Source organism: Nyctibius grandis, chromosome 8 (assembly GCF_013368605.1).
Source record: "Nyctibius grandis isolate bNycGra1 chromosome 8, bNycGra1.pri, whole genome shotgun sequence".
Taxonomy (NCBI): domain Eukaryota; kingdom Metazoa; phylum Chordata; class Aves; order Nyctibiiformes; family Nyctibiidae; genus Nyctibius; species Nyctibius grandis.
This window is the reverse complement of record NC_090665.1, coordinates 10,932,696-10,955,383: the sequence shown is the minus strand read 5'-3', so window position 1 is coordinate 10,955,383 and position 22,688 is coordinate 10,932,696. Positions and strand designations below refer to the sequence as shown.

Sequence of the window (22,688 nt, the reverse complement as noted above, 5' to 3'; positions counted from 1 at the left end):
CGGAGGCGGCGGGGGACCGGGTAAGTGAACTGCCCCCACCCCGCCGCCTCACACGGCGGGGCGGGGCGGAGGCGGCGGGGGCGGAGGCAGCGGGGCGGGAGGGGAAGGGAAAGGGGGCGGGGCTTTTGCCGCCCCCGCCCCCGCGCCTCACCCACGCTGAGGCCGGGCCCGAACTCATCGCCGCAGTGTCGGCGCCGTCGGCTCCTGCCGCTTTAAGCGGCCGTGCCCATTGTTTGCGGCGCGGCCAATGGGAGGCGGCGACCGCGGCGCGCGGGGCCAATGGGCGCGGCGCGGGGCAGCGCGCGCGCCTCCCCCGGCTCTATAAGAGGGCCCGTGGCGCCGCGTGAGTCCCCACTGGCTCGCGCAAAGCCATCTTGGCATTGTTCTGCCCGCGCCGTCACAGCCCCGCCACAGCCCCGCGCGCCCCCGCCATGTCCGACACGGCCGTGGACACCAGCGCCGAGATCTCCGCTAAGGTGAGCCGCCGCGCACCCCGCTACCCCCTTTTTTTCTGCTGTATTTTTTGTTTTCCAAGCGATTTTTTTGCATTTTTTATCTTTTTTCCTTTTTAATTTTTTTTTTTTTTTTTTTTTTTTTTTTTTTACTCCTCCTGCCCTCCCCCCACCGTGTCCCCCCCCACCGCTGAAGTTCGCGGTGGGGCTCGGAGCGGGGCCACCACCGCGCTCGCCGTGTGGAGCAACCTCCGCCGTTTCTTTGTCTACAGCATGCGGGAAACGTGCTCGCCGCCCTCGCCGGTGCTACGAGCCCCGCCGTGCTGCGCCGGGCTCCGCGGCCCGCTCCCTCCCGCCTTCCCGGGGACGGTAGCGGCGGCTGCGGGGCCGTCCCGCCGCGGAGGTGCTCGGGGAGTGGGGCGGAGGGGAGCACGATTGCGCCTCGGCACTCGTCTCCGGCGGGGGATGGCGGCGGCGGGCAGCGGTCGCCTCATTCAATCCGCTGCGGGAGCTTGACAGACCCGTCAAACTTGGGTCCCGCTTGGCCCCATCCCTGCGGGGGGAGGTGCGGGGGGGAGCGCTCCGGAACATACACCGGAGGGTCGGGTGGGGAGGGGGCAGTGACTGTTGTGGAGTTGCTCCCGAAAAGCGGGGGTGGTGGTTGCTGTTTCGGTGTTGCACCCGCTTGATGCGGGGGGGGGGGGGGGGGGGGGGCAATTGCTGTGTCGGTGTTACCCCCGGAGAAAGGGGGGGGGTAGTTACTATTTCGGAGTTGCCCCCCCGGAAGGGTTGGGGGGGCAGTTGCTGTGTCGGAGCTGCCGCGGATGGGGGGGTTGCTATTTCGGAGCTGCCCCCGGAGGCGGTCGGGGGAGTGAGGGCTGCGCCGGAGCTGCCCCCGGAGGCGGGGGGGGGGCAGTTGCTATTTTCGGAGTTGCCCCGCCGGGGGCAGCCCCCATGGCGGAGCTGCCCCGGATGTGCTGGCGCGGCGGGGCTGGGGGCTCCGGGCCGAGCTCCTTGCAGCGGGATAACTTTGCGAGTCGGTGCCGGGGGTCATGGGGAAGCGGTTGGGGAGCGCCGGTACCGGCCGTGAGAGGCTCTCCCGGGAGTCCCCGCTGCGCCTCCCGGCGCCCGCCTTTGTCTGCGAGCCGCGGCGGAGCGTCCCCGGGGGCGCCGGGCACCTGGGCAGGCTGCGCTCCCCGCCGGGCCGTGGGCGGCGATGCGCCCCATCGAGCCCGGGGCCGCGACCGGGTCCTCCCGCCGCTGCCGGGAAAGTTGTGGGGAGACCTGAGCCGGGTGGGTGCGTGGGAAGGCAGCGGGGGATGGGGTGGCCGTGCCCAGGGGCCTCCTCACCCTGCGCCCTGACCGGCACCGGGTCGTGCCGCTCCCGGGGACAGCGGGGCTGAAGGCGAAAAAAAAAAACCCGTCAGGGAGGAGGGTTTACAAAAACAACCAACAAAACGCCGTTTCTGGCAGATTTCGATTTCACTTCTGTTTCCCACTCCCGCAGCCGTATCCCCCCCTCCCCCCCGCCCGCCCTGCCTCCGCTCCGGGGCCGCCGCTCGCTCCCCGCTGCCTCTGGTCCTCCCGGAGCCGGGAAGCGGCGAGGCGGGTCGGTCCCCATCCCTCCCCGGGGGAACGGGGCCAAGTTTGTCGTTAACCTTCCCCTGCCCTTTAACAGCGTGGGGGAAGGGGGCCTCGTCCCCGGTTCGGCCTCTCGGAGCGGGAGGGACGGGGGTCTGTGCTGTGGGGCGGGCGAAGACGCGCACGGCGGCAAGGTGACCCCCCTCCACACACACGCACCCGGTGGCCGTTCGCCCTCGTCCCGCCTGCCTTGCCGTCCGGCGCGCGCTCCCGGGAGACGGGGAGGGGAGGAGAGAGGGGGGGTGTCCCGCCCCGCCCGGGCGGTGGCTCCGCGCCGAGCACCGCCCCCGGCCGCCGCTGCTGTGCCGTGGGGCTCCCACCGCGTGCGGCCCTGCCCGCGCCGCCCCCTGGGAGCCGGAGTCCGCCGCGCCGCCAGCCGCCGCCCCCGCCGGGACTACATTTCCCGGCAGCCCGCAGGGCGCCGGGCCGGCGCGCTGGCGGGCGGCCAATGAGAGGGGCGCGGAGAGTGGCGCGCGGTTTGAACGGCGGCCGGGCGCGTGGCGGCGCGGGGGGCCCCCTGCCGGCGGGAGGCAGGGCCATAGCGGCGGCGTCTCCGCCGCCCCGGAGCCGGGTGGTGGACGCGGCTCCTCGCCGGGGCAGGGCACTCCCGGCCCCCTCTGCCGCGGCCCGTCCCCGCCAGCGCTGCCGGTGCAGCCGCAGCTCCCGGTGCTTACCCGCCGGGAGCAGAGCGGGAGCGAAGGTAGAGCTTCCCGGGCAGCCGGTGTGTGACTAACCACCATCGCTATTTCATGGACAAACAGCCTCGCCACACCTATAATTAGAGGCTCCGTCAGAGCCACGGAGCTGAAGCAGCCCTGCTGCACGGAGGCCTCGCTAGGCAGCCACTGCGCACAGTTGTTTGTGTTGGACAGGGCCTGGGGGACAGGGAGAAGCTGCGGTCCTCTCCGTAGCTCTGCTGTGAGCGCAGGCTTCGTGACCTGGCGGCCCGATGGTCATTAAACTGAGAGCGTCCTCGGCGGTGCGGGAAAGGTCGGGGCTGGAGATCTGTCCAGCAAAAATCCCCAGGAATGAGTTGTTCCTTCACCGGGAGAACTGCTTACGTTGTGCGAACGGCTCCTTTTGAAAAGAACCACCGGGCATAGCGAGATGTGGAAACTCTGACTGCTTGGTTTGCTCCGTGTTTAACTTAGGAAATGCTTTGTCGCCTGCGTGCCTGATGGGAGGCAGCAGCTGCGGAATGCAGCAGCGCGGTGGTGCACGAGAGGTTAAATGGCTGTGAGCAGCCACTGGGGAATAGCGGAACGGGAGCCGCTGACGGTGTGAAACTGGTGGAATGGGGCAGCGTGGAGGAGATACCCTGGGATTCCTGTGTGAGTGGTAAGAGGAGGAGGGAGGTTGTGTTTTTGTTCTGCCCCAGACTCCTGGGGTGCCGGTTGGATTGGGTGAGCTTTGAGCAACAGGTGTAGTCACCCCAAAGCTCGCTTCCGAAGAGAGTCTTTCCTCGGTGCCCTGGCAGCATGAGTGCTGCTGGTAAAAGCATCTGCGCGTGCCCGCGTGGGTCCTGAGTGGTTTAAATAACCTGGGGGTCTAAACCCCCTGCGCTGTCTTGCCGAAGCAGTCCGTGGGATAGTAGAAACCCTCCCAAAACGGAGTGACGGTCACGCTAGCAGGGCCAGGGCTGTGCTTTTAGTTCCCACGAGGAAGTGATAGTGGCTCAGCGGGAGTGAAAGTGCCCGCTCGCCGCGGCCGCGAAGGGCAGGCGGGAGGGGGGCGAAGCTGCCCACTGCTGCAGCGAGGTAGGGAGCTGCCAGCGACTTGTAAAGACCTCGTGGTGGCTGCTGAGGCCGGCTGCGTGGCTGTGCTGCTGGCCCCGGGGAAGGGCCTCTCTGCTTTCCTTGGCTGGGATAACGCTCCTCGCGCTGAAGGATCTCGCTCCAGCTGATGGAGGAACAGAAGGGGAGGAGGATGTGAGCAAAGATGCCAGTGTTAAATCCAAGTGTTCTTTATGCAGGAACATAAAGTTGGATCCTCTCAGCCTGTTTGCCGAGCGACTTGGCATGACATTTTGACAGTGATCAATAGCAAAAACATACAAGCTCCCGCTCTCCTCTCGCTCTGCTCGTGGTGGGGATTTGAACCGAACTAGCCAGGCACGGCTCTGGGAGCAGTGTAAAAATAGACTTCTTCCCCCACCCCATCCTGTTACGCTTAAAGCTGCGAGCTGGATCCTGGAGTCTCCTCTCTGCTGCTGACGAGAAAGACCAGGCATGTAATATTTACCGTATGATTTTCCTGAGGTGGGGCAGAGACCACAGTCCCTGCTAACGAGTCCCTGGGATTTGTTCCTGCTGCGAAGGTACTGAGCAGCCGTGGACGTCTGCAGCCCTGGGGCGGCAGAGCCCGTACGTTGGACGGGGCTGCCGGCTCTCGGTGGCGTTGCAGGAGCTTGCGTGGACTGTGCTAAGATGGGCAATCAGCCAGCTCTGCCTCTGTTGAGCGTGTGCAGGCGGCCAGCCCTGTGTGTTTGGGAGCTCGGAGGTGAAACGGAGCAGTCTCTTTTTAGATAGCTGCTCTCCGGCAAGGCTGTCTTGGATTGAGATTCGCCCACCGCGCCGCTCATTCCCAAGGAGGAGCCAGAATGTGGCGACCAAATTGCAGAGCAAATTGGTGTGAAGAGAAACCAGCTCCCGCGCTCTCTTGGACTGTGTTTTTCGTGCCTGATCTGCAGCATCTCTGACCCAGGCACCTGGAATCGGGGTGACTTCTCTGCTTTTTCTGCTCCTTCCAGGATCTAAAAGAGAAGAAGGAAGTTGTTGAAGAAACAGAAAATGGCAGAGATGCACCGGCCAACGGCAACGCTGTGAGTATGGCTACAATCCTGCAGGGAGAGGCAGCCCTTACGCCAGTGCCTTTTTATTTTCCTCTCCCTTCTTGCTTTTGCTGTGACCTCATCCCCAGCCCTGCCTGTGAGGGGACCCCTGCAACCAGCAGCGCTGCGCTGTGCAGAGCACTCGAGCCTTTGGGGCTTCAGGTTCAACAGATGCTCCCGTGCCTCTGGGCAGTTCGTGCCTGTGTGGGAAGGAAGGGTTGGACTTGGATATCCCTTCCGTGAAAGCTGTGTGAGGTGTGTCCAGTGCCACCTCCTTCCTAGGCCCTGGAAAAGCGGGGGGGGGGGAACAAACCACAAACCCTGGATTTACAGTGTTACAATCGAGCGGGGAAACACATTGTGTTACAAGTAAACCGGTTGGTTTCCTATTTTTAACATGCTGGGGGAAATTCACTCTGCTGCGTTTCAATGTGTCGTGAGAGCCTTTGCAGTCTTTGTCTTGGCCTCGAAGCTGCAGCCCTGAGTTACTCCAGACTCGATCCTTCGTGCCTGGGCTGCTGGCGTCGTGTGGAGGCAGGCAGGAAGCGGGGCGTGCGCCCGGGGCTCCGGTGGGCTGGTGCTTTGCTTTAGACAGGAAAGGTGGGGACGTGCACGCACTTCTGCTGAACATCTCTTCCCCCTTCTCCCTTCCCCAGTGCGTTTTTTTTTAAGTGATGTTTTGTCTTGCCAAGGAGAACGAGGAGAACGGAGAGCAGGAGGCTGACAACGAAGTAGACGAAGAGGAAGAAGAAGGTGGTGAGGAAGAGGACGAGGAGGAAGAGGGTGATGGTAACTTTCTTTGTTCCCCCTGCCCCACGGCTGTGCCCTGCCTGGGACAGCAGACTCCCGGGGAGCAGAGGAGAGCCAAGAGCAGCATCTCCCCCTCGTGGCTGTGGCTGGGTGGCTCTTGCCAGCCGGGCTTAGTCCTTCCTCGCTCACCCAGGCCACCGGCGCTGGGAGTGAAGTCAGCCTTGAATCCCTTCCAGCAGGTTGAGGGCAGATTCTTTCCTTCCTCCCTCCTCTGGCCAGACGGCACCGTACGGCGGCGCTGAATAAGCGCATTAGCCCTTCCGTGCGAGTAGGAAAACCTGCCCTTGACTGTTGTGATCGCAATGGCCGCCGCAGACACAAGTGCCGGCTGGTGGGATGGGATGAGGACAGCCCTGGATGGCTGTGCCTTGGCCCGTGACACGGAGAAAAGGCCACCAGCTTTGTTCATGGAGCAGTGTGCCGAGGGGCTGATGTAGTCCCCTCTCCCAGCCCTTTCCTGGTCTGATTGCCACATGGAAGCAGGCAGAGGAACCTGTAGCTTGAACACCTGCTCCTCCAACGGAAGGGGATGTGCTTGCTTTGAACCTTCCCTGTCTGCAGCGTCCCACGTCTCCCTGCCCTTGCCTGCTTCCTGACCTGACCCAGCCTGGAAGTGGGTTTTGGCAGCAGAGACCAGAAATCCAGCAGTGACTTGCCGAATCACTTCTCACCCTCCCCACTGTTTTTTTTTTTTTCCCAAGATCTGCTTGGATGAATAACATTGTTTATTTTTATCACTCATTAAGGCTGGGAGAAAACCATTCTTGTTATACTGAAATGAATTGGGGCTTGATTAGCTGTTATTAGGTTAATCCCCTGTGAATTTTCAGTTTACGTGCTGACCTACTAACCTGTTGGTTAGTTTTGGGAGATGGAGACAGGGCTGGAAATTTAATGACCATTAGGCCAGTGCCTGTTCAGACAGTGGGAGCAGGGAAAGCTGCCGGCTTTGGGGTAGCACTCTGCTCTCAGCAGCCTGCTGTCTGCTGTGCCCTTCGGTAGGAACTGGTTCATTCGGAGAAACTGGGAATCGTGGCCCTTTACATCCTTGGGATTTTAACCCTTGGGGGACAGAGCATAGTGCTGCCATGGCCTGTCCTGAGCACATCTACCTCCAGCCCTGCTTCGGGGTGGAAGAGGGGGGAATACATGCCTCTCCCTGCTCCCCTCGGGCAGGAGGGGTGTGCGTGTGCTGCAGGCATGTGTGTGTGTGGGGTGGAAGTGTTGCTTGGATACTGCTGTGACAAGCCCAGGGAGCCTTGGTCCCGCAGTGCCAGCCCTGCTCCTCACCGCTCACCGAGCGCAGGCACGGTTTGGCACGCAGTGCTTGGAGGCGTTGAACACCTTGCCGCGATCCCGCACAGCTCCGTCCGTTCTGTGCCTGCTGCCCTCGGGTGATCCCTGCCCGAAAGCTGCACCTGAGCAGCTGAACGCTGCAGGAGAGAGATTTCAAGGCAGCGAGTGTAGCTTGCATCAGCTCTCTTTTTTTTTTTTTTTTTTTCCCCAACACTTGCAGCCAGACTCCATCGCAGAGTTTGACAGCAGAGGGGAGCTCGAGGGTATATTTTTCGTACCCTTCTTCCCATCCCATCTCATTATTTGCTTTACTTAAAGCAGCTCAAAGAACTAAAAATGCTCCCAATCAGCTTGGCACTGTCACCTGATGCCCCGACCAGCCCGGTGCATCTGATGGCTGCCAGGGTGTTGATCCATTGCTGGGAGCTAATCTGGGCCCTTCCCACCGCATGGGCCACGCAGCAACTGGGCACGCCGGGGAGAGGAGAGGGGAAGGGAGGATGGGATGACCTCAATCCCCCCGGCTGTGTCTATACGTGTGGCTCGTGGCGGTGGTTTAAAGCCAGCTTACTGGCCTTAACGCTCTAAGTTTTAGTAGGGTCTCCTGTTACACAAGAGACTCGTCTCGGCGGCTGAGTGGTTGTTCCTCCTCTTGGGGCCTCCGGTCTTGCCCCCGACCCCCCAAAACTGGCCGAAGGCGATAGACTCGGTTGTTCTGATCCACTGGCCTATTTGAGCTCAAAGTGGGTCAAAGCCCAGAGCTCTGCTCATGCTCCTCCCTGGCTGTAAGATAGGTTGGTAGCATTTGTTTGCCGTTCTGATAATTAGAAAGTGTTCTGACTCAGAACTAATGCGTTCTGTCTCTCTTAACTCATTAAAGATAGACTAATAGCTGCGAAGGGAAGCAGAAGTAATCTGGAGCGGTTAGGCGGAGCGGCCTCTAGAAAGAGGTTTTTTCCTCTCCCCCTTTTTTTTTTTTCTTCCCCTTTTTGCTGCAATTTCGGCGCTCGCGGTAGGTGCTGGTTTTGCCATCCTGTTGCCCGTGCTACACACACGGTGTGAGCCAGGCTCGATGCTGCCAATCCTTACTTCCCCTTTGGTGGGTCAAGTCAGTTGGGGGTGCCCCAAAAGCTTCCATGTCCTCAGGCACCTGCTGTCCTGAGCAGGGGCTGTGCTGACTGGGAAGATGGGACACTGGGCACTGCAGTGTGGGGCTGAGCCGGGAACAAACGCAGAGGGGAACTGCATGGTGCTGTAACCCTCTGAGAAGGTCTCACATTCCTCCCCTCCTCTATGTAGGTGAGGAGGAGGACGGCGATGAAGACGACGAAGCTGAGGGAGCCACAGGCAAACGAGCAGCTGAGGATGATGAGGTAGGAAGAGCGACCAGCCCCTTGGAGCCACCTGTATCCCCTGAGGGCTTGGGGGGAGCATCAGTGGGGCTGGAGGGGCTGGGCTGGGCTCTGGGGCTGGAACGCCCCTCCGTGCGCTCCTGTGCCTCTCTGGGGATGCAGCCCAGTTCCATTTATACACTGGCCTGGTTACAGCGGGGTGTCTGCTCCGGCTGCGTGGAGCTGCTGGCCCTGGGTTGGGGAGCCCCGGGATGCTTGTGGCAGGCCAGGGTGGGGGTGCTCGGGGGCTCCCCGTGCCGGCTGCGAGAGAGGACTTTGCACAATGAGGGAAACACTTGTGTTGCTCTGTCCTTGTCCCTGGGGCAGGAGAGGGACCCAAAACCTTCTCCCACCTCTCTGCCTGGTTTGTTGTGGCTCCCCGCAGCCCTGCTCCCCATCCTCTCTCCTGACAGCTTTGCTTTCCCCCCAGGATGACGACGTCGATCCCAAGAAGCAGAAAACCGATGAAGATGACTAGGCAGCAAATTATTATTATTTTTTTTTTTAAATAAGGAGAAAAACAAACCAACAAAAAAGGCCAGCGCGTCCTCTTCACCCTTGGGACTCCCCTTCCCTCCCGTTGCAACCCCCTCCCCCCCCCCCCACACACACACACCTCCCTTCCTCCCCCCTCCGCCGTGGTCATCCTCACTAAGTAGAGTGAACCCCGTCCCCGGCCCCCCGGCGCGGCGCTGCCACTCAACGAACGTACAAAACGATTCGCCCGTTAGCGGGGAGAGAAACCCCCCATTTCCCCCCCAGACTCCCTCCCCCCAAGCACCAAAACTTCAAGGCCCTACTTTCTTTCTTAAAAGTACTTTAAAGGAGAATTTGTTTGTATTTTTTATTTACATTTTATATTTTTGTACATATTGTTAGGAGGTCCACCATTTTTAAGTGATCTCGGATTGACCAAAAGGGGGGCTTTGAAGTGTATATCTCTCTTGTTACCTATCTCTGACTTTACTTGTGGTGTGACCAGGCCCAAACCATTATCTCAAAGGAGAATAAAACAAAACCTTGTAAAAAAATTAAAAAAAAAAAAGACAAAAATGCAAAAAAAAAAAAAATTTACAATCTTATTCTGAGCATTCCAGTAACTTTTTTTTGTGTATGTACTTTAGCTGTACCATAGATCGTGGTTTGTATGAGGTGGCAAGGCCAAAGATAAAAAGGTTTTCTTTTTTTTTTTTTTCCTGTCTATGAAGTTGCTGTTTATTTTTATTTTTTTCTTTTTTTTTGGCCTGTTTGATGTATGTGTGAAACAATGTTGTCCAACAATAAACCGGAATTTTATTTTGCTGAGTTGTCCTAACAAGGCTGACTCCCAGCTGCTGCTTTTTGTTTTAGTTTTTGTTTGTTTTAATTTTTTATTTCTTTCTCCCCTTTTCTCTCCTTCCTTCCTTTCTTTGCTTTGGACTTGGGCTGGGAAAAGAGTTGGAGAGAGGGTAGAGGGGTGCAGCACAGGGCTCTGCCATCCTCCTGCTGTTGGGGCAGGTAGGGCAGCCCCTTCTCAGGGCTGTGCTCCATGGACAGCTGCAACCATGCCCCAAGCATGGTCCCTGCATGATCCCACATGCTCCGGCCGCTGTTGGGGAACGGTAGGGACAGGTTAGACTGGGAAACCCTTGGAGATACAGGCTAAATGAAAGCGAGCTGGGGTGTGGGGGCATGGGGTGCTCAGCAGTCCTGCTGTCCTGACATCGGAGTTGGGGGAGATTGTGTTTGGCTGGTGCAATGGGGGTGAGTAACCGACCCCAAAAACCTTTCCTTGCAGTGTCTGCTGTGGGTGGGTGACCCTCCGGCTGCGGGGCAGCGGGGGCTGATGCCAGCAAATGCCTGCCCATCCTTTGGGGAGCAGCTGTGTGAGGCAGCCCGGGGCTTGTTTACAGCATGGCTGGGAGCAGGTAGGACATGTGTGCTGCAGGAGGTGGGGGTCAGCAGGGATTGAATGTGGCCAGAGTTGGTCCCTGAGGGATGGACCAGCCACCCAGCAATTTCTGGGGTGCCAAGTTAGCAGAGGTTTGGTGGTGGGACCCCGAGAGGCAGGCTGGGGTTTGTCTGCTTCAGCCAAACCAAAACTGCTGTACCTCAGCCTAGAGCTCTGCTGCTTTGCTCCTAACAGTCCAGCTCACTTCTCCTCCTCCAGGGCCTTGGAGCTCTGCACAGCTCAGCCTTGCTCTGCCAGGGCTGCGGAGACTGTTGCAAGAACCTGCCTTATGGCTGCACCTGCCAATCCCTCGCCCCGGCTCTGGTGAGTCCCCTTTTCCCCGCTGACCTGGGCTGTGCTGGAGCCTTGCCACGTGGTCCCATTTCCTCCTCTCACGCTGCAATCCCAGAAGTTAGTGGTGAGGTGCTGGGCGGTGATTTTTATTTTTTTATTTTTTTAAAGAGGAACCATCGTGCGTTTGATGCGCTGGCTGTGAGGGTCACAGCTCCTCCTGCTCCTCAGGAGCAGCCAGGTCACTCGCCCTGTATTTACACCCGTGGCAAATAAGCTCAAAGTCTGGCTCCTTGTCCTTAATTATCCAATTAATCGTGGTGCTGGCTGATAGCTTAGCAGATTTGCTGCCTCGATCCATGGGCCATACCCAGCCCTGCTGCTCACCTGCCTGGGTGCTGGGGTGCTCGCGGCAGGGCTGGAGGCCAGCGCTGGGTTGGACTAGCGGGTGCTCTGATGTCCCCAAGGGGACTGGACAACAGGAGCGGAAAACAGCGCTGCTGAGTGTCACCCAGTGTCACCGTCCTGCTGCGTGCTGCTCTGTCGTGCAGCGTCGGGAGCCGTGCCTGTGTCCCCGCCGCGGCTGCCCCGCGCACGGCTCGTGCACCACGATGGGCTCCGATGATGTGCGATGCGAGCTGGTGCTTGTGGATTTGCGAGGCAAATTATTCAAAGAAGTTCCTGCAGCTGAGGAGCTGGTGGGAGCAGGCTCTGCGTGTCACCCAGGTGCGAGGACCCCAGGGCCTGGCTTCGTACCCATGGGGGGAGATTTTGGGGAGAGCAGCAGCCTTGAGTCACCCCATTGCAGACCCCAACCTGTCCTACAGCCTGCAGCCCCCCGAAACCTGGGGGTCGTGGGTAGGGGGGTCCTCAGACTGGGATGAGAGTGTGGGGTAAAACTCCCAGCCAGCCAGGCTGGTGATGGGTAGGGCATGGAGCAGCTGGGGGTGAGGAGAGGGCAGGCCGGGGGGGAGCCCACAGCTCCTCGTCCTTGCCTGGCTGCCATGAGCCTCGTGGCCACTGGTGATGGAGAGCCCAAGCCCTGCTCCCTTGCCTCCAGCTGCGCAGGGCAGCCCCGGTGTTTCTGCATCCCATTTCTACCTGCTCTGGGTACCAACCTGCAGCCATGGCTGGGTCGCAGCAGCTCTGGCAGCCCCCACCACCACCCCATGCCCCCTGGATGTGCTCCCGTGTCTTCAGTGCAGAGAGGGCAGATGCTGCCCCGGGCACGGAGTGGGCAGGGACAGGCTGGTCCTGGCTCTGGGGGCTGAGACCGGTCACAGCTCAGTGCATGGGCCACTGCAGGGAGCCCCTCCCCAGCCCCACTGCCCAGCCATCCAGCCCCAACCAATCCCCACACACCAGCACAGCCTACTAGCCAATCCCACACTGCCACCTGTCCCTCCCTCCCCCCCTGCCTCCCTCCCGCCCTCAAGCTGCCTCCACCAACCACAATCAAGCAACACCCAGGCCTGACCAATCCCAGTTCGCCACCTGGCGCTTCCCCCCAGCCAACCACGTGCTGCCACCTGTGTCTGCTGCTGTCTTGCCCTTTGCAGCAGCAGCTCACCAATCACAGGGTGAGGGAGACTGCTCTGAGCCAGTCTGGAGCTGCCACCTGTCAGCTGTCCCAGCCAATCAGGGGCAGCCACACCCCACCGAGGCATATAAAGGCCCCTCAGTGCTGGGGCTCTGCCTGTGTCTGGGGCTGCACTAGGGTGGAGGAATGATGGTCCTTTGAACAAGTCTCCTACCTGTAATGTTCCAGAGGGGCTGGAGGCTTGAAGGTGGTTCTTCATCTCATTTGGTGCCAGATGCCACCCAGGGCCTTCTGGATGAATCCAAACTGCTACAGGGATTGGTCACCTGGATGATGTCTTGGGATGGGGACCGGGAGCAGCAAGTCCATCTCAGTAGGAAAGGGCTTGCGGGAGTCATGCCAGCTGAAGGCACATCTGAGGATGTCTTAGAAATGATCTCCCTGGTGACCCAGCCTTGTGCCAGGGGCTGCCTGGTGGGACGTGGGGAGTCCCACCTGCCTCTGGTGCACAGAAGATGATCTCACCACTGCCTGGTGACCTGAGCCAGGCTCCGTGGGGGGCTGATGCCACAGGACTGGAAGTGAGCACGTGGCCATTGGACACTCTGGTGCTGGGTCACTCACCCAGGGCTTCCTGGGTCACGTGTTCAGCTGCAACCTGCAGAGCAGAAGTACTGCTTATGCTGCCCCTTGCCTGCAGATGTGACCTCATGGGCAACTTGATTCCTGGTTGGACTGCTGATCGTACTGGTCATGGAGAACACAGAGGTGAATGTCTGAAGCTGTTCTGGGGTGCACTAGCTGGCTGCTAGCCACCAAAGCCCAGGTAGCTCTTAAACGTAGCCATCAGGAGAGCTGCAAGGTGCCTCGTACAAGCCTGGAAGGACTTCAGCTGTGTCACTGTGCACAGGTGGTCACTTGGATCAAGGGCAGCCCTCCCCAAGGACTCTGCTCTGGCTGGGCCTCAGCTGGCAGGACGATGTCCTGTGTGTGGCTGAACAACCAGGTGAACTGAGAGCAACTTCCATGTGGTCGGCCTGAAGTGCAATGCACTGGTGGAGCGCTCCTACCGAAGGTCACAGCCAGTGTAACCAGTGGGGCTGAGCCTGTGCCCTGTGGGCAACTGGACTGGGTATGGACCAGCAGACCTATCTCCTGTCCTGACCTCCTGCCTGTAGAAGGTTAGGACCTGTTTCATCAGCTCAAGCTTGTCCTGTACCAGCTGTAGCTTTCAGTCAGCCTCATCCAAAACTCTTGTATCTTGACAACCTTCATGAAATTTGGAGCACCATGAGGGCTTGGTGGAGAACATGCCTGTGGGCAACTCAGGACTTGGACTACTGGTGCAGTTTGTGTTTGGGCAAATAATTGGCATCTACTTAAGAGCCTGACGAGTGAAACTGCCTTCTAGGCATGACTCCTCAAGACCACAAACACAGAAAGGATGTTGCTGTTGATAATAATGCACGAAGAGCTCTTCCTTTGGCAGAGTAATTGCCATCCAACTTGGGGTGTGAGGTGTCCTGGGGGAGCAGACCCTTGAGAGTGGGTTGGGGAAGTCCTTGGCTGGTCTTGGCCCATCCTACATAGCAAAGAAGTGATTCCTAAGTGGTGTGCTTGCCCCAGGAGCTGTCTGGCACAGGCAGGAAAACCTAGCTGAAGAGCAGATGTGGGAGAACTGGTTCCTGTCTCATCCCTGGCTGCCATGTGCCCCACAGCCTGTCCCCCTCGGTGAGCTGTGGCAGCTCTGGTCCTGGAACCGGACCTGGCAGTCCCCAGTCCAGTGGAGGTCCTTGAGATCTGAAACCCAGCTAGATGCTAATCCCTGCTGCCAGCTCTCCTTGGGGCCACCACCCTTTTCCTTATCTGCTCCAGGGTGGCAGCCTTGGAGAGGGAGCAGGGCTGGGGTGCTTGTGGCTCCTCCTGCAGTCACCGGGAATCCTCCATCCTTCTCTGTGCCCATGGCTGCTCCCTCTTGTCCAGCTGACCTGATCCTCTCCGGAGAGCAGGGCTCCAGGGGACCATTGGCCTTGCATGCCCCAAGGAGGGCCATGGCTCCTGTTCATGGCTGGCTGGAGACCCCCTGTGCTGGTGGGGAGCCCCAGAGGGAGCAGCGGGGGATGGCTGGAGGTGGTGGGGCTTGGAGGGCCTCCCTGTAGCGCCTCACTGCGTGTGATCCAGGAGGAGACCTGGGAGGAAGCAGTGAGCACCGTGCTGTGGAGCAGATGGGGACCTGGAGAGGCTCTTGTGTCCCTTTCCGAAGAATGTGGTGTAAGTGGGGCAGCTGGGGGACATGGAAATTCAACCCTATTAGCCCCTGGAAAGTCCACAGAGATGGAGAGAGACTGTAAATCCACAGGGACGGGGTCTTTGCACGTGTCCGTTCCTGCCCAGGAGGGGGCTGAAGGTGAGGGGCTCTGCCTCTCCCTGTGTGCCAGCCAGGTGTTGGGCAGGGATGTGCGTCCTCCCGCTCGCTTTGGGCATGGGGGTGCCCCAGGCTCTGTGGGCACCTCTTGGCCCCCCTCTCCTTTGCTGCAGGCAGAGCAAGCTCCCAGCCCCGGTCTTTCAGCACCCCTCTTTCATGAGTTGGAGATGGGGGGGTGCAAGGGTTGATGCAGCTTGTGCCCAAAGCTGGAGACCTGGATGCTCGGCTGGTGCATGACCTATGGGCAACGCTGAGGACAACCCGTAGCAAGTGTGAGCCACCCGCTCCCCAGCCAGCAGCCTGGGCACTGCCAGCACCCGGATCTGCTGGAGGGAAGGGATGTGGCTCCAAATTGCCTGGCTGGGGGGCAGACAGTGTGGTCCTGCGTGGGGCCGGGGAGCTGGCTGAGCCTGCCTGGGGTTGGCTCCACCACCACGCGAGGCCCCAAAGGCAGCGCGAGGGCTCAGAGCGGCTGCCGTGGGGTGCGCCCACCCCGCAGGGATGGGTGCAGGTCCAGCAGCCCAGGCTCCTGGCCAGCGCAGGGGCTGGCTCCCCATCCTGGGGCAAACCCCACCTAGCCCTGCTTATCCCCTCCGAGGTGAGGATGTGCTGCTTCCCTGGGGACACCCCCCAGCGCAAAGGCCTGTCCCCAGGACAGAGGGTGGGAGCAAGGCTGCAGGGCCGGGGCCATGTCCCGGGGGTGAGTGGTGGGCAGGAGCGGGGCTGTGGGGCTCTGCCGTGGGAAGGGGCAAGCATGGGGGCTCCTGCCCTCAAGCAGGCACTGGAGCTGCTGCTCCCTGCCCGTGTGCTGCGCCATGGGGTGGCCATGGGGCACCCCTCGGAGCAGGCTGGTCCCCAGCGACGGCTGGGGGCTGCGTTTGGCTGCGGGGAGCCCCACAGGGCTGTTAGCCGTGGCCTTGGGCTCTCGAGGCTTCTCCTGCATCCCCCAGCTTGGCAGGGGTAGGGCTGAGAGAGGGCTGAAGGCAGCGGTGAGGGACGCAGGTGCCGGTGCCTGCGGAGGTGCGGGGACACCTCAGCGGGCGGTGGGAGCAGCCCCGGTCCTCACTGGGTGCCCCTCGGTGTCCCGGGCTGGTGCGGGGCTCGGTGTGTCCAGCCCAGCGCAAGGGCTGCTCCTCTCTTGGGGCGGACCAGGGGGCACGTCCCGTCCCGGGTGACCCACCAGCCTACCCGGCGTGGGGCTGGCCGGCCCGAGCTGGCCCTCGGTGGCTCTCCCGGGGTCCCCGGCCGCCGCGGTGGCCCCCGCCAGCGTCCTCCCGGCACGGCGCGGTGCGGGGCCGTATCGCTGTATTGCAGCACCATCTAGTGCCGCGGGACGGGGGAGCCCGGCACCCCCCGGGAGCTGCGGCAGCACCGTGGGGACAGCCCGTGGCCGTGGGTTGTGCCACCAAGGCCACCCTGCCAGGAAACCCGACCGGGCTGTTGGGGATGGGGGTGGAGGGGCAGCACAGCGTGTCCGCTGGCCTGGGGCAGCCAGAACTAACCCCCCCCCGTGCCCCTGCTCTGTGCCAGGGAGTTTCCTGCAAGGATCCTGAGATGCATCAAGGGGTGCGGACGTTCCCAGTTCCTGAGCCAAATGTGTCTGGCCTCAGCTGCCAGTTTTGCCACCTCCTCTCATGGAAATCAGGTGTCTGCTCTCTCCTCTGACCACTTTTGCTTCTCTGTCGGCCACATGACCTTGGCTCCTCAAGTCCCTCGCCATCAGGGTCTTCACGTCTACTCCTGTGGCTTCCTCCTGCGGCTTCCTCCTGCATCCCCGGTGGTTTCTTGGTGTCCATCTTCCATAGCCAGTACGAGTGTGATCCCTTCCCACAACTTGTCACTGTTCCCCATTTGCACACCCGGAGCAACGTGAGCCCTTTCCAGCCCAGCTTTTTGGACACTGGGAGAGCTTTCCACAGCGCCATCCTGCCATCTACTCCTCCCCTTGCTCCACATCCCCAACTCATCCTCTCTCAGCTCATCATCCCTCCTGGGTGCCTGCCACGTTCCCCACCCTGCCCAGCCCCTGGGCGCTGGGAGAGCAGGCAGGATTTTGGCACAGAGCTGGATCCTGTAGGAACGGGATGCTCTGCAAGAAGGGCCATGGCAATGGCTGGCCCCACTCCCCTCCCGTGGTGGGAGATGACGGTGGGGAAAAGTCACCATGGATGTGAATGTCACGTGTGAAGTGGCTTGAGGCGGGTTCTGAGCCCCAAGTGGGATCGTCCCCAGGTCCCACAACACTGAGGGCTGGTGGCCAGGGGCTCCCTGGAGTTGGGCACCTTGAACTGAAAAGTGGCCCTTTGGGTCCTGCCTCTGCCCTGGCTGCCTTCCTGTCTTTGGGAACAGAAGGGGCTATGCCCAAGTCACCTGGCAGTCCCAAAGTCCCAGTGGCTTGACACCTGGCTTGAGCTCTGCTCACACTGTCCCAGTGACCCAGGAGCAGGATCTTTGCCCCTAAAAGGGCACAGAGGGACCCAAACCTTCCCAGCCCTCCTGGCCCCCTCCCAGTGTCATCAGGGAAAGATGGAGCTGGGTAAGGTGGGGCAGGACGGCGCTGACCCCGCAGGCTGCCCGCCGCTGCCATGCTCTGCCCGCTGCCACGCGCTGCCGGCGCCCGCAGGAAGGTAAGAGTAGCAAAGCAGGCACCGAACGTAACGTGGCCCTGGGCTGTTTGTGCGCCTTTTGTTCGCCGGTAACCTTCGTGTATCAGCTCATTAACCGCATTAGGACGGCTCTGCTTCCCCGCCTGAGCGTTATTGGGCAGGGCAGATCTGGGGCAGCGCGCCAGCCCCAGCCCCAGTCGGCTTTGCCAGGCCGTCAGGCACTGGAGAGCCCGCGCGGCGGCCGGGGAAGGCACCCGGGTGGCAGCCGGGGTAGGTGACACCCTGAAGGGGTGCTGGCGATGGGCAGTGAGGGTGAGAGAGCCTGGTGCTTGCTGTGTGGTAGGGAGGAGCTGGCCCTGTCCCCACATCACCCTCATCGCAGCGTGCAGGCAAGAGCCCAAGGCGCCCAGGGTCAGGGTCCCGCTTCGCAGCCAGCCCTGCATCCCAGCGATGGGTGTTTTTCATTGCCATAAGCTGTGCCCGTGCTTCTGGGAGCCTCTGTGGTGTGATGGACCCCAAAACCATGCAGAGAGCTCCCCTAAAGCCAAAAGCATGTTGTGCATCACGCTCCTCCCGTGCTGCCTTGCTGCTTTTGCCCCAGCTTGGAGGGCTCCCAGGCGAAGACACAGCTGAAGGGCGGTGAGGATGAAGCTTGTTTTTTTGCAAGCTTCCCCCCAAATCCCTCTGTGCCAGCCTCTGGGGCTATGCACAGCCCCAGCCCTAGCCTGCTTCTCCTTCTCTCCTTCCTTCACTTCCCCATGTGCCTCTGCAGCCTCTGGCTGCATGTCTGCATGCTCCAGGGCCACCTGCCCTCGATGCCAGGTTTCCACAGGCTGGCGGGGCGGCTCGCAGCCCTCCCAACACGGGGGTGAGACCCGCGTGGCAGCCGTCCGGCTGGCGGGGAGCAGCCTTCTGAGCACGTCCCCTGCCCCGAGGCGCTTGCAGAAACAAATACCCTCTGCATGCTGGCAGCTGGAAGGCACGTGCCCATCACGGGAGCTGCTGAGGCCAAACCACGTCGGCTGTGAACAGTGAGCCGGGGAAAGCCGCGGCTGTCGGCTGGGATTCACCTGCGGCGGCGGCTGCTGCTGACTCCGTCTGAGTCCCTCTCCTGAGCACCCCTTGGCTGGTCAGATGCCGATGGCGCCAGGAGGCAGCAGCTCCAGGTGAGCCAGAGTTTCTGCAAGCAGCTGGGCTCTGGGAGGGCCCTGCATGGCGAGAGGCTCCTTGCCTGGCCTAGCCAGGTCTTACCCCCCCCAAAACTGTCCCCCTCACCACGATGGAGCCTGCCCCTTGTGCAGAGCCTGGCGTGTGGACCAGGCTGGGGGATGTTTCCCTGCCCCAGAGACACCTGCAAGGCTGTGAGCTTCCAGGTGGGAACTTATTTGGTGAATGAAAGGGAGAATCGCTGTGTTGCTCCTTGTTCCCGCTTGCCCCCCCGGCCCCAACCCACTTTGCACAGAGGGTGGCATGGGGCTGCCCTTGGATACTTGGCACATGGACGGGTGCTGGCAGTGGTGACGCACATGCCCAGGACCTCCTGCTCCGCTCTTGACCCTTCCAGCCCCACTTTTCCCCTTGCTGGTGCCTTTGCTTCCCCAGTGCCAACAGTCCCATGCAGGGGAGCCCAGAGCTGCCCATGCTCGGGCCCTGGGGATGGGGCATGCTGAGGGCAGCGCATCGGCCGTGTCTCCTGCCCCTTCTCCCAGGGCTCCCAAATCCCCACCAGCCCCACGGGGAGGGGACCCGCACCTGCCTGGGCCAAGCACGGGGTCCTGCTCTGAGCACCGGGGGGCCCTTAACCTGGACTTTGGGTGGTGGCTGGTCAGACCACACTGTCCCCCGCTGTCCCCCTGCCCTACCGGGGCCTTTCTGCCGGCTGGCTCCGGCCCCTGCTCTCCCCCGGCCCCGGCGTTTGCTCCATCGGTTCTTTAAGGGAGGCTGAGCCCCGCACTGGGGGATGCTGGGGGGGACTGGGAGAGGCTGGTCCAGGGACAGGAGCGAGCTGCAGCTATTTCCCACGGAGCCACTTGAGGGCGGCAATGACCCACCGCAGAGCCGCAGCCGAGGGGCCGGCCAGCTCCAACTGGGTGAACTGGGCGAACTGGGACAGCCGGAGACAGGCGGGCGGGGAGGGAAGGGGTTCCTGAGGCCTTCCCGAGCCATCTCGGGACCCGCGGCCCTCCGGGGCCCTCTCCCAGGGCAGCTCACCCCGCCTAACCCCACGGAGACCCGCAGGTGTGTGGCTCCCCGGGGCGGGCAGCCCCGCCGGCCAGGTGAGCTGAGGGGGGTGCGGGCGTTCAGAGCTCGTTTGCCATTAAGGAAGAAGGCATCTGGGTCAGATTCAGCTCCGCTGGGAGCACCCCTCTGCTACGGGGCAGGGGCTCCCCAGCACTTGGTGGTAGCTCAGCTTGGCAGGAGGAGACACCTTCTCCCTGACTCTGCCAGACCCATGCTGTGTGTGCCTGGCAGAGCATCTGTCCTAGAACACAGACGTACCCGCTCTCGAGACCCTCGACCTTTTATATTTTTCTTTTTTGTCTCTCCTCTTTGACAGAGATGACCATCACTGGGTGTCACTCACGCTGGGTGCAGAAGGCAGCTTCGGCTGATCTCGTTGTACAAAGGCTGGCCTCGGATGGGCCGTGCTGCTGAGCAGACTCTGCCCTGCGAATCCGGCAGGCTGAAACCCATCAGCGAGGTCTCCTCAGAAAGCTGCTACAACAGCTAATGCTCTTCTCGTGGGATTAACGGTCCGAATTCAATGCACCTGAAAAAACCCCTATGCTGTATCCTTCCTACAAACGCCCAGTGGCTGAATTCAGGATCTGAAATGATGCGTTTCATTTCCCTGTGACTCTTCTGAGACTCTCAAGCTCAGGCACAGGACAGGCTGAGTGATCATAAAGCTGCCCATGATGTTTAAGAGCATAAGCTGGAGATGCCCCCTTCCCAAGATTCACATGTGCTAGAGCTAATTATAAACAAGGGGAAAGAGTAGCAGGAGGGCTCGAGAAGCCTGTCGTAGCAAAATTGCTGCCGTGTGTCATTAAAGCCGGGCACGCGTGGGGATTGTTGGTATCAGCAGGCACAGCCACAGCTGTGCTTCAGGGAGCTCAGCCCAGCACAGGATTGATGCTGGTGGGCTCAGGGGAACACAGGTTTTTCCAGAGGGGTTTGAACATCCCCAGGAATTTAGAAAAGCAGAACAGCGTGCAGTGCTGCTCAAGAAACCGGTGACTGGGCAAACAGGACAAACTGCCCCGAGGGATTAACGGACAGAAATGAGGCCAAGGAGAAACCCTGCTCCAAGCAGTTAGGAAACCTTTCCTACGTGGTCAGCTGGTGGAAGAAATTTAGCAAGGGTATGGGGGCTGTGGAAGAAGCAGGGCTGTGGGAAGCCCTGTTCTGCTGCTGGCTTGAGTGACAGGAGTGTGTGCCTGCTGCGAGGCATTTTTGTAACAGAAAGGAAAAGGCACAGAACTAACATTTCTTCCCTTCTTTGGACGGTAGGAATGTTTTAATTGAGAAATTTGTTTTAATTACATTAGGTGATATCACAGTCTATTTTACAAGTTCAGGGTAAAAGGATGCGTGGACCAGTTACACAGAAATCCAGTGAAAGGATAAAAACCTACAACATGAGAAAAATGAAAAGGTTAACTTAATCCTCCAAAAATGAAACGCATTGAGAGTTTGGTGTGAGTGGAAATGGGAGTGTACCGGGATCCAGAGAAGTACAAAGGATGAGACTAACGTAATTTACAGTATTGGTTCTGCATGACCATCGGTTGCCCATGTTCAGAGACAGCCTCTATTCCCCAGAGCATCGCTGAGCAGATGGTCCTGTCTCTGAGGGTTTGATCTGGTCTTGTCAGAGGAGAAAGCAAAATAATTGATGGGCAAAGGTCGCAACCCACGTTGAGCTGGTCCCCAGGGTCACCGCCTACAGGAGTGTCTTCCACTGAATAGTCGGGGGGTTCTGCACCGAGAACTGTATGGAGGAAAACTAAAACAGCTCCAAAAAGCCCCATCTCAAACGTAGAAAAGTCTGACTCTGGAAGTGCTTACGAGAAGGTCGTCATCATAGAATTTGGTTTCTATAATAACATTACCACTGTGGGAGGAAAAGAGGAGAAAGAAGAGGTATTAGAAGAGTATGTGAACAGTAGAAAACAACTGCTCCTCTCAATGCTCTCACAAGCCTGGGCTGACATCTTACCCTCCCACAACACGAGCTTTGGTTTGGAGCCACATGCAGTGAGCACCGTGTCCTGATCCAGGGGCCACCAGGGCTGAAGGATCTCTCCACCGCATTCCTACATGGAGCAGTTCCCCGTCCCTCCCTTGCCGCCCCTGTTCTGGGCTCAGTACCACACAGGCTGCAGAGAGTGCTCACAAACAGCAAACTTCTGCTACCTTCTGTTGCTAAAAACCAACCAGCAGTCCCAGCACCTTCAGGCCCCTCTCTCTTGCAGCGAATTGTGAAAAGCAATGGGAATTCTTTTTTTATTCCCCATCTCTGTCCTCTAGGGCTGAGCAAGCTACTTCAACCAACTTAACATGTCATTTCCCTCAAGAAGTGCCTCAATGCAAACGCACAAGCATATTTTATACAAACTGCAATGGAAATGTAGATTTGGGTGTGACAAAAGCTGCTGACTTTGAGATTTCGGGAGACAAAGGTAAGAACTTCAGGGTCACTATAACACCAGCACACCTGAGCAGTGTGATCTGACCATGTCTAAATAATCTGGCTCTTGCAAATCAAAGCAGCAGTTCCACCTCCACTGTGGCTCTTGGTATCTGTAACACTGGCAAAGCTAAACCTGGCCAGAGCATAAGGTTTTTGCTTGGACAATGCTTGAATTCAAATGTCAGGGAATGTTCTCAGTCTGATGTTCAGTCATCCCAGGAATTCTTTGCGCAAAGTGCCTTGGTAAGCACCAAATACCACATCTCCTTTCTCTCTTGCTATGGAAACACCGAAACAACATGAAGTCTTTGGGAATATCAGAAAGTGAGGGGCTCTCCAAGTCTTGGCAGCTGAAAAAAGCTGAGTTCTTGGGGTCACAAAAACCCTTTTGGATTTCTTTAGGACACCTCCATGAATAGGACAGAGATCTGGGCTGCTCACTACAAGTAGACAGACTCGAGGGAAAGAATGGGACACTGGAAAATCCTCAATGTCACTTGAGAACTGGACTCTCACGACTCCCAGTCCTGAAAATGCCTTGATTTCCTGAGATGGCCAAAACCAGATGTCTTTGTTCCTTTACTCTGATTCCCAAATCTGGCTCCTCCTGTACTGACCGAAAGTCACCAGCTCTGGGAGCCAAGGATGTGTGTAGCATCTGTGAGGTTCTGAGCAGATTGTGCCAAGCACTATTCGAACACTGATGCTCCCTTTTGAGTCCGCTCTCTCTTTGAAACCTGCTGTGAATAGAAATCAGTGACAGCAGTTCCCATCCCGGTG

At 59.6% G+C, this 22,688-nt stretch overlaps 2 protein-coding genes across 2 annotated transcripts in view; one reads left to right on the top strand and one right to left on the bottom strand.

Annotated features, from left to right (window-relative positions):
- The first annotated feature begins 279 nt into the window (after nucleotides 1-279).
- On the top strand, nucleotides 280-9,738 carry PTMA (prothymosin alpha). Its single transcript, XM_068406991.1, is given in 6 exon segments — nucleotides 280-400; nucleotides 403-476; nucleotides 4,843-4,914; nucleotides 5,619-5,712; nucleotides 8,329-8,402; nucleotides 8,851-9,738. Coding segments are annotated over 6 exon segments (483 nt in total). The 3' UTR covers nucleotides 8,899-9,738.
- Nucleotides 9,739-20,701: 10,963 nt separating this feature from the next.
- The window catches only part of PDE6D (phosphodiesterase 6D), a 41,272-nt gene continuing 39,285 nt past the window's right edge, over nucleotides 20,702-22,688 (bottom strand). Inside the window, exon 5 of the mRNA XM_068405829.1 lies at nucleotides 20,702-21,329. Within this exon, the coding sequence (XP_068261930.1) occupies nucleotides 21,248-21,329 (82 nt within the window). The 3' untranslated portion in view covers nucleotides 20,702-21,247. The remainder of the gene's footprint in view (nucleotides 21,330-22,688) is intronic.